Below are 10758 nucleotides of genomic sequence, written 5' to 3'. Positions count from 1 at the left end.
CGGTTTTTTTCTACATGGTGTGATGTCATCTTCATGCGACAAAACATCGACCAGCCAACAACAAAATCAGTAGTTCTGTAAAGTAATGTATGTAACATGAATTTGATAGTGAATAGCCATACTTTAGATTTTCCGTATTCACCCGGAGATGGCAACGAAAACACTACAAGACATGGTGCTCGCAGCTTCCTCTTTGCATAGTGGCAAAATAGCTGTCACATTTGACAATGGAATAACAGGAGGATGTCCTATGTTGCTTTATTACCACGAACTTGTTGCTCTTGGAAATGAATTAACACTTTTTCTACAGATACAGTGTGTGCAAAATACAAGAGCAATTGCATTATATTGTCAGCCAGATATCAACCTTCCTGTGTGGATTCTGGGGTAAGTTTAGTATTGGAAATCAAAGCAATTGTATATTTATACAATAGATGATCTGGAACAGCACCATCCAATTAGCCCAAATTAGATCCATCTCTATGGCAATATATTATTCCCTGCTCTCTTTTTAATGGTGTGCAGATAGCTAATGATTCTCAATGGGGGTTGATCCATTTGATCAGCTGTTGCATACCATAGATTAGTATTACCCAAGTCTACTGTAAGTTCTCGGCTTGGACTACTGTAAACACAGCTCTCAAGGGGATCCTCTGTCTGTCAGCATCCTCCAGTTACCTGCTGCATATGTACCACTGGACCCAGATGCCCCAGCACTCTTGTCTGCCAGTGTCATGAAGCAGTGTGGGCTGAAGTACTGTGTTCTACAGAGTGACCTATTGCAGGTAAGAGTGGACTTCACAAAGCATTATGAGAGTGGTTTATATTACAACTGTGGCTTACAATTATGATTACTTGCTGACAGGTTTCACCTTCTGACTATTTGACTCTATCTTTCTCTCTCTTTCCCTAGCAATTCCAGATGGCATTTTCCAACCTCATGTCTATAGAGGTGTGTGCAGTGTGGTCTGCTCACAACCTAACCCTCGTACTAGTACAGCACAGACCAACTGCAGCCCGTAAAGAGGAGCCGAATGCTGACCTTTTTACTCCTGCTGCAGTTCCAGAGAGTGCCAGCCAGGGGGCACTGGCATATATATTACACACATCTGGAACCACAGGGCTTCCCAAGACCGTGAGGGTACCACATAAGTGTATAGTGCCCAATATACTGCACCTCCGGTATGTCCCTTTGGTTGGATTGGTGTAATGCATGTATTCCTGTATATCAATGTCCAGATTACTGATTGCATTGAATGTTAAGAATTTCATTAAATGTTGTTTGTTAAACAGCATTCTGTCTTTATCTCTTCAGATCTCTGTTTCAGATGACACCAGATGATGTGGTGTTCCTGGCCTCTCCCCTGACTTTTGACCCTTCAGTGGTGGAGATATTTTTGGCGTTGTCATCAGGGGCACGTCTCCTCATCGTCCCCACTGTGATTAAGAGAATGCCCAACAGACTGGCTCATGTGCTGTTTAAGAAACACAAAGCGACCGTCTTACAGGTTACTATGACAGTGGGATGAGAGTAACTTATCAAGCCTTTTGTTGCTTTTTGTTGTTGCATGTGCTAATATTTTGTCTACCTCAGGTGACGCCCACTCTGCTTGGGCGTTTTGGAAGGCGTGTCCTACAGGAAGAGGTCCTCTCTGCTGGCTCTTCTCTACGTGTGTTAGCCCTAGGGGGCGAGGCCTGTCCCTCCCTAGCCCTGCTCCGTAGCTGGAGGCAGCAGGGGAACTGCACTCACATCTACAACATCTACGGCATCACTGAGGTTTCCTGCTGGGCCTGCTGCTACCACTTACCAGAGAGCCTCCTGCAGTCTACTGACATGTGAGTGACCACTGAACCCTAAAACCCTGACTGTGGCATCCAACTGCTGCCTAAACCAGCACCTCATTTTATGAACCTTTTATCCAATTCTCTGCACCCTGGACATATAATTGATTTGACTCTGTTGTTTACCGGGATGGATATTTCACAGGGCTGAATCCTCTGTGCCGCTGGGTCCTCCCCTGATGGAGACCACCGTGGAGCTAAGAGATGAGGACGGCTGCGTCATCACTCAGGGGGAAGGACAGGTGTTTATAGGTGGGATGGACAGGGTGTGCCTTCTAGATGACGAGGTGACTGTTGCTCCTGGTACAATGCGGTCCACAGGAGACTGGGTGCAGATTAGAGACACACATCTCTACTTCCTCGGGAGGCGGGACCGACTGGTCAAACGCCATGGACAGCGGCTGCATCTGGACACCTTACAGCAAGTCAGTACCATTTCAGACAGCATGTCATGTCAGGCACATATCACCAATTTTCCTGTGCTATCCCCACCTCCAGTCATTGATCTTTCAATCCTCCATATCCCCCTTCAGGTTGTAATGAGTCTACCCCAGGTGGAGGCATGTGCTGTGGGTCTGTATGAGGGGTCTCGGCTGGTGGCCTTTGTCGTAGCCTGCTCTACGTCTGGAGAACAAAAGACAACCCATTCCTCCTCCCCTGTAGAGCACCAGGTAGAGCATCTTGAAGAGACTGCCCCTTCAACTAGAGGCCTACAGAAGGCCATCCTCCACAGGTTGTCTCAGGTCCTACCCAGTCACAGTGTTCCAGACACCCTAGTCCTGGTCCCGGCCCTACCACTATCCTCACATGGTGAGTGACACTGTCCTCTGTAGCTGAGCATCGCTAGACTCTACTGTAGATGCTTACATTCTAAAACATTTTCTATCAGGGTTTTACCATTCGTTTTTTGACCTTGGTAGTATCTGAAGTCTGGTGTAAATGAAATGGTGTTTCTTCAGGGAAAGTGTCTATGGGTGAACTTATGAAGATCTACCAGAGACAGAGAGCAGGTTCAGAGTCCCATAGTGCACTGGGGGACATGGAGACACTGAGAGAGAGACTCCAGTCTCTGTGGAGGGTACAGACAAGCCATTATGTTGTTTTATTATGGTCACATACAAGTCAGTATCCCCTTTACATCAAGAGTTTACATATTTGTACCTGTATATTTGTGTGTGTCAGGAGACTTTAGGTCTAACGGAGGATGAAGCCATCCAGGAGGACTCCAACTTCCTGTTAAGTGGAGGCGACTCTCTGCAGGCCCTGCGTCTCTGTGATGACATCACCACTGCCGTTGGAGTGACCTCATCAGGGCTTCTGGAGGTTATCCTGGACGGATCCTTCTCAGAAATACTGCGCCATGTTGCCATAGCAACACTGCCTTTCCCATCTGAGCACAGCCAGACATCCCATCCTGTGTCCATGAAACGCCCAGCAGACCCTGTCTCCTCAGCACAGCCCAAGAGACAGCATACAGACCCCTACTCTAAAACAGCTGCAGAATGGCCTCTGGGAGTTGTAGTTCCTTCTTTGAAGAAGGCTGTAAGATGTACAGTGGTAAGGAGAGCAGGGGAGGTTGTAGAGATGGGTCAGTCACACTCTTTGAGGACCAATGAAAACTCCTACTCAGACTCGGAGGGACCAATCAAAAGAACGAGAAATACACAGGAAAAAGGAGCCAATGAGAGTATAGAATCCAACCACTCCCAGACATTTGGATCCAATAAGTGGACAGAAAGCAACCATTCCCAGGCTGTGGAAACCAATGATCCCAGTGCTAGCAGTGTTACCCCTCCCTCCAGAGAGGCTGGTGGTCTGGGGCTGGTGGTGAGCTGGGAGTCAGACACAGGGAGGTGTGTAGACGCCTCTCCAGTCCTGCTGGTCCAGAGAGGAGCGGATGGATCCTCAGGAGGCACCAGGGCCACAGTGTTCATTGGCTCCCATTCCCACAGGATGCAGGCCCTGGACCTGACCACCGGGGGTCTGCTGTGGGAAAGGGTTTTAGGGGACAGGATCGAGTCCTCTTCTGCTGTGTCCCGATGTGGAAGACTCGTCGTGGTTGGTCAGTATCCACATAAAGCATCTGCTTTTTTTGGTTATGATAAATTGTTTAGTCTATTCTACTCTACAGTGTATATTTGGGGGCGGCAGGTAGCCTAGTGGTTAGAGCGTTGGACTAGAATCCCCGAGCTGGCAAGGGTAAAATCTGTAATTCTGCCCCTGAACAAGGCAGTTAAACCACTGTTCCTAGGCCGTCGTTGTAAATAAGAATTTGTTCTTAACTGACTTGCCTAGTTAAATAAAGGTTAAAAATAAATATTGAGGGTCTATGTTGTGTGTTTGTTCTCAGGGTGCTATGATGGTGGTGTGTATTTCCTGTGTGTGGAGTCTGGGGAGACACAGTGGGTGTTTGAGACTGGAGACGCAGTGAAGAGCTGTCCTACTGTGGACCCTCTCACAGGCCTAGTGATGGTGGGGTCGCATGATGGCCACGTCTATGCCCTCGACCCACAGGTGTGTGTATGTGCATACCTTTCCAGTGTAAATCTTGCATCACATGCTTAATAGTTATGTGTTTTTGTGTATTCTAGGTTCGGCAGTGTGTTTGGAAGCTCCACTGTGGGTGTGGGGCGGTGTTCTCCTCACCCTGTCTCCACCCCTCTCTCAGGCAGCTGTATGTAGCCACCCTCGGAGGACATCTCCTCTGTCTCAATCCTGTGAGTGTCCATGCTTCCTTACCTGCACAAATCACACTTAGTAGTAATACCCACTCTTGTTTACTGACATGGCTCAGAAGCACTAGCACTGTTTGAGTGAAGACAACCGACTGACTCAATGTTCTTCTGTTAGGACACTGGTGCTGTCCTGTGGACATATTCCAGGAAGACTCCATTCTTCTCCTCACCAAGTTGCTCCTCGGGTCACATCATCATCGGCTCTGTGGATAGAAACATCTGCTGCTTCAGCCACACAGGGGAAATGGTGAGAGGAAGAACTGGCACTAAGATAATGGCAGTTTAGTGTCTTGATCATCTTCATTTTCCTCACTGAAGTGTTTCATTTGTGTTAATGCTTTGTGTTTTCACAGGTCTGGCAGTATGTGACCAATGGACCAGTTTTCTCATCCCCATGCATCACACCAGACAAGCAGAGGGTTGTGTGTGGGTCACATGACGGGTGTGTGTACTGTCTGAACTGTACTGACGGCTCATTGGTGTGGCGCTATCAGACCCCCAGCAGGGTGTACTCCAGCCCCTGTGTGTTTGAGGGGTCAGCATGGGGTAAGGAGGGTACATTGGTAGGCCTGGCCTCCACAGACGGGACCCTGTGCATTTTGGATGGAGAGGATGGGACTTTGAGAGCATCTCTCTCTCTGCTCGGGGAGCTGTTCTCCTCTCCTGTGGTGTGGGAGCGCTCCCTGGTGGTGGGATGTCGCAATGACTTTGTGTATTGTGTGGCGCCGACAGGGGAGCTCAAATAGATTCCTGAGATGATATCGTGTTTTTGTACCCTATTATAATATTAAAGAATAACATAGGAAACAAATGCGTTGACACTCATTTGAAGGAGGAATATGATTCTAAGCTTTGAGTTCAGACATCAGTATTTAATTTACATAATTCATAACATTTGCATCACTTTAAGATGTTCTCATGAATACCTTTTAAGTCAGACAAAAAAAGTGCAAATATTATCAAACAATATGTTGTTACATACAACACTGTGTACACTATACTATTGCACACAATCAAAGTTAAACAAAAATGCCAAAGTGATTGAGCCTTGGGGTCCTCTTTTTGACCAACGTTCTGGTAAAACCGCCTCTAACAACACACATACAGGTCTTTACATTGAGTAGTGAGAGCAAGGTTGTGATGGGAGAAATAGCCATAGGATGTCTGTCATCAACAGACAGCCCAGCAGATGTTCTCATAGCAAGGCTGGCTGGTTCACATGACATTGAGGAAAATGGAAGAGGATGTGATATAGCTGTAAGCTTATCCCATGATGGGATTCACAGAATGGGACTTTCCAAATGCTGGAGGAGAAAAGGCCTTATTATAGGTCAACACATTAGCGGTGACATGACATATGTTACAGCCGGTAGGTTCTCTCTTTCCACACCAAAGCAAAATACAGGACACAATTAGAGTGGTAAGAGCATTGTGCAATTCACAACCACCTGACACCTGGTCTTTAATGGTTTGTTTCAGTACAGTCGACATTTGATTATGACAGACCTAGTGTTATTTTACAAACTGCGGTGAGATTCAAAACAACTCTGTCATGGCAATGTATTTATCTTTTTTACAATATAGCATCTTTGACAGCTGTCACAGTCATCACGGACACAGTGAGAATAGTTCTATACTAAGTACTGCTTTTGAATACGTTTGTTTGTTTGTTTTTTAAGAAAAAAAGAAGCTTATTCTGTACATTGGAGACAAGGCTCAGAGATGACAAATATATTGTTTCAACATTGTTAAAACCAGTGCTTGAAATAAACCCCACGAGATCAGGAAATGTTTTTATTTTAAGGGAGATAAACCAGGGGTGATCATCTGTCATGTTGGGTTATTGGCTACTGGTAGCCCTTAAAACACTGTCCCCAAAGTACCCTTGAAATGAAGAATCTTTATCCTTTTTCAGACCTGTCAAGACACATCTTTCCAATACATCAGCATTTTTATCTTGTATTATGTTTAGTGTATGATCTATTTACAGCTGTGGAGCTTTGATTGGCTACTGAAGGGAAGGAAGGGTTGGGATTGGCTAATGCAATGGCCAGCAGTGGCCATGATTGGCTGCTATAGGGTCTTTTGACTTGTTGGAAGATATTATATAGTTGATAGTATACAGCCAGGTAATCTTGAAAAAATAATTGAGTTTGTGTTCATGTTTTCGTGTAAGAGCATGCTTGAACTGAGTGTTCATGTTTGTAAACGTGTGATCATATTTATATTATGAATGTGAAACACACTTTTGACATATTCAAACAAGTGCATGGTTATTGTGGCATGGGAGGAGAATGACTTGGTCTGGTGGCTGAGGTTAGAATGCAAGGTCAGGTGCACACCAGAGAGGAGAGGTCAGGGGATGGTTTGGGACAGGGGTCATAGTTCATGGGCAGTGTGTGTGTGCTGTACTGATGCAGTGTAGAGGTTAGAGAGTAGGTTATTTGATGATCTGAGGGCAGTCACTCCAGGCTTTAGCCTTGCGCTTGGCCAGAGCCAGCCAGGCCGGCTCAGTGGACACCTGGGGAGAGTCAGTGGATGGGAAGCGCTTGGTCAACTCCTTCACTGCAGGGGGCGATGGTGTGGGGTCTGCAATCTCAACTGGAACACAAGACCCAGAGAGAAAGGGTTATAAAGCACGCCGAGGACGCCATAAAAGTGTAGTCATCCATGCAATTTACATAACAGATTGGTTTGATTATGATGATCCAGATGTAATAGATGTGAGATATCCTAACTGTCCGATCTGATCTTGGGAAAGTGTGATGTCAAACACTTGTGAATATGCTAGCTCTTACCTGTGACAGAGCTGGGCAGGGTGTTGGCTTTCTTCAGGAGGTCCCGGCGCTCCAAGCGGCCCAGGAGGGTGTCTGGTCTCTTAGCTTCCTCCGGTATCTGTGGTTTCGGAGGGTTGGTGTTTCTACTCCCCTTACCCTCCATAGGACTAAGCAACACATCCTATGAAACACAGTTACCTTTCAGCTGTGCTCTCCTACTGTTATTGGTACAGGTGACTACTGAGAACGTGCATGTCTTTCTCTACATAAGCACATGTGTGTGTATGTATGGCATTTGTGTATGTTAAAGTGCAGTAACATACGCTGTCTTTGTCCTTGGTTTGCTTCTCAGACAGTTTGTGGCTGCGGCGTTCGTCTCGGCTCTGCTGCTGCTCCCTGAAGCCTTTCTGTTTCTGCAGCGCTAGCGTGATCCACAGAGGCCCTGACTCCTTGTCCTGGACCCGCGTACTGTCCAATGAGTGCCTACTCTGCAGTGATGGCTTTCCCTCTGTAAGGGGCGAGACGAGACAACTATCATATACTGAGACATTCACACAAAATGACTCAAGTAATTGAAATGCAGGAGTGACTTTCCTACTCGCTTAAAAAAATAAATCTCTGTCTTGGACTAGCAGCACAGGCGTTTCCCAAGGTGACACTGACCTCTTCTGATGAGCTCCGTCTTCCTGTCAGCCTTCTCCCTCCAGGGGATACTGATGGAGGGGAAGAAGGACCTCTTCTCCTTGGGCTCCCCCTCCCCCTGGCTCTGTCCCTGGCCGTTCCTGTGGAGCTGGGCCACAGCTGAGGTCTCCTCCCTCCTCCTCTCACCTCGCTCCTCATGGCCAGCTGAATCAGCCTCCACCCAGCTCCTCTGGACCACTGCGTCACTGGAACTCTCTCTGCCCACTTTGGGGAGTGGAGAGGGGGGAGGGGTTGCAGGTTTAGGGGATGTGCTGGGTCTCTGGTAAAGTGAGGGTTTGGACGGCAGCTTCTCCCCCTCGCTGTGCATGGAAGGGGTGGGAGACTTGCCTGCTTTGGCCCGGGGCTCTGGAAGAGATACAATCACATGTCCAGGCTTGACCCCAGGAATGCTCTCTCTGAGTGGAGATGCAGGGCTGGAGCTATTAGAGAACACTGAGGTGTCAGAGTCGCGGTCAATGGGGGTCAGAGGTGAGGGGACCCCATCAAAGCTGTCGCCGGCACTGTACCTCTTCTTCCTCTTGTCTGTCGACTGATCACTGTGGAAGCGGAGGGAGTAGTTGGTCCTCCTCAGCTTGATCCCAAACGGAGATGGCTGGCCCTTCTCCTCCCCCTCCTCCCGGCCATCAGAGTCCTCTGATTCTCCTCCCAGGCTCCCAGTATCTGTCTCAGAGCCCTTGGGTCTGGGTGAGGCCTGGGAAGAGCTGGGGACTATGAAAGACGGGAGGTCTTTGGCAAACATGCACTCCCCTGTTCCATCTGCAATCCGGACAGTCTTACCGCCCCGGCTCTGGGTCTTGCTGTCTGGGGCTGGTGAAGCTGCAGGGGGAACAGAGGCACTGGAGGAGGTGTCGGAGACAGCAGATGCTGGCCTTCCTCCTTCCTTCTCTTCCTGACTCAACACCTCAGAGTTCCTGTTTGAGTCGGCAAACTTCTTCCTGGCCGGGGTGATGGAGAACTTGGCGCTGGCGGACATGGTCTTCCTGAGGTTGCTATGGAGGAACGGACTCTGGTCCTCACTGCTGGGTCGGCTCTGGCTCTGGTGGTCTGGGTATTCCTCATACTTTCCCTCCCCCGCCCCCTTGAATATCTTGGAGCGGATACTGGCCCACTCTGCAAGGACGGCTGCACTGGACTGGTCTGTGGACTCGCTGAGGGATTTGGTTTTCCCAGACTTGCGGTCTGGTGAAGTCTTGCTCTTGGTTGGTGGTGGGGTGCCCATGGCAGCTTTCTTTTCATCTGCCAGACCCAGGAGAGACTTACAAGCTGTTTCTTTGATGTGGTCCAGGTTGACAGCAGTCCCACAGAGCTGGGCACCCGTCACCAGGATGGCTGTGTGGGGGACATACTGAGAGGACGGGAGGGTTGGGGAGTCAGCTCCTCCAGGGGACGAGGCCTTGACTCCCTCTTTGTGTTCAGTCACAGCGCCCCCCTGCTGGCTGGAGGCCGGCGTAACAGGCGTCAGGTTGACCTTCTGGAACAGAATCTGCTTCTCCCCAGAGGACACTTTGAAGGTGAACGGCCTTTGTCTCTCCTCCATCTCTCTCCAGCGCACCTCCTCCGCCCTCCTCTTCCTTTCAGGGTCAGAGCTGCTCGCAGCCACTTCTGCACACAGTCTCTTCTCCTCCTCCTCCTCTGCAAGCAGTTTTCTCTTTTCTTCCACCTGCTTTTTCTTCCTTTCCTCCTCTTCTTCTGCCTCTTTCAGTATCTTTTCCTCCTCGACACAGAGACGCTCTGCCTCCAGTTCGTGCTGCTTCCTCTCCTCTTCCTCTTTCCTCATTCTTTCCTCTTCCTCTTTCCTCCTTTTCTCTTCCTCTAGTGTCCTCTGCTCCTCCTCTCGCTGCATAAGCTCCAATTCCTCCCTCATCCTTCTCTCTTCTTCTCTCTGTATCCTCTGTTCTTCCTCTCTGATTCTCATCACTTCCAGTTCTCTCTGTCTCCTTTCTTCTTCCTCCATAATCCTCCTTTCCTCTTCTTCTTTCATCCTCCTCTCCATCTCCTCTCCCTGCCTTCTTTCCTCCTCCTCTTTGCGTATAAGTTCCTCCTCCTGTTGGCGACATCTCTCCTCCTCTAACTCACGCAGCCTCCACTCCTCTGCTTTCCTCTTCCTATCCTCTTCTTCCTCTCTGTGCCTTTGTTCTGCCAGCTCTCTCTTCCTCCTGGACTCCTGTCTCTCGTCCTCCTGCAGTTTCTGCTTCTTCGTTTTCTCTGGGGGTGTCTCTTCCTCAGCGGTTCTGTATTGGACGTCGGCTGCATCTGTTTCCTCCTGCAGTATGCCAGGGATATCCACCTCTTGCAAATCCTGAAAAAAAGTATGTATTTTGAATTCTATTGTTGAGCTCCATCTCACTCTATTCCATCTACATGACAATTCTATGCATGCACATTCATACCAAAGAAAGACCACCAACTGTAAGGAACCTGAACCCCTCTCACCTGTGTGAATCGGCGGTGCTTGCGGGAGATCCTCTGGTTTTTGGGTTTGACAGACAGTTTATGCTTGGCAGCGGTGTTGTCCAGCCTAGGGACAGACTGTGGGACTCCGTCCAGGTCAATGGACTCGATGGTACCGGTGGCTGGAAGAACTCGTTTGGACCTAGGAGATTTCACTGGAGTACTTGGAGTCCCGGTCTGGGCAGCTCCGTGGCTCTGGCTGGGCCCTTGGCTCTGGCTGGGCCCTTGGCTCTGGCTGGCCCCCTGGTTGT

The 10758-nt window shown here is 48.8% G+C and overlaps 2 protein-coding genes across 7 annotated transcripts in view; one reads left to right on the top strand and one right to left on the bottom strand.

Moving 5' to 3' along the window:
* The first annotated feature begins 3 nt into the window (after positions 1-3).
* Positions 4-5388, top strand: aasdh (aminoadipate-semialdehyde dehydrogenase). Its single transcript, XM_021599440.3, has 13 exons — positions 4-387; positions 665-785; positions 914-1182; positions 1316-1508; positions 1595-1836; positions 1988-2267; positions 2376-2652; positions 2802-2920; positions 3025-3904; positions 4193-4356; positions 4434-4559; positions 4693-4824; positions 4931-5388. The coding sequence occupies exons 1-13, from the start codon at positions 149-151 to the stop codon at positions 5321-5323; spliced, it is 3435 nt and encodes a 1144-aa protein (XP_021455115.3). The 5' UTR covers positions 4-148; the 3' UTR covers positions 5324-5388.
* Positions 5389-5428: 40 nt separating this feature from the next.
* cracd (capping protein inhibiting regulator of actin dynamics) overlaps positions 5429-10758 on the bottom strand; it is a 28527-nt gene continuing 23197 nt past the window's right edge. For 5 of the 6 annotated variants that reach the window (XM_021599436.3, XM_021599439.3, XM_021599437.3 and 2 more), the window contains exons 5-9: positions 10490-10750; positions 8018-10355; positions 7678-7862; positions 7376-7535; positions 5429-7178 (exon numbers count right to left, since the gene is read on the bottom strand). In XM_021599436.3, coding sequence (XP_021455111.1) covers positions 7018-7178; positions 7376-7535; positions 7678-7862; positions 8018-10355; positions 10490-10750 — 3105 coding nt within the window. In that variant the 3' untranslated portion in view covers positions 5429-7017. The remainder of the gene's footprint in view (positions 7179-7375; positions 7536-7677; positions 7863-8017; positions 10356-10489; positions 10751-10758) is intronic. The other variant, XM_090231853.1, reaches the window with a different exon arrangement.

The sequence above is a fragment of the Oncorhynchus mykiss genome, chromosome 4, assembly GCF_057628025.1.
Source record: "Oncorhynchus mykiss isolate SJ-2025 chromosome 4, ASM5762802v1, whole genome shotgun sequence".
Classification (NCBI taxonomy): Eukaryota; Metazoa; Chordata; class Actinopteri; order Salmoniformes; family Salmonidae; genus Oncorhynchus; species Oncorhynchus mykiss.
The sequence above is the reverse complement of the archived record's forward strand: the minus strand, read 5'-3'. Positions and strand labels throughout refer to the sequence as shown.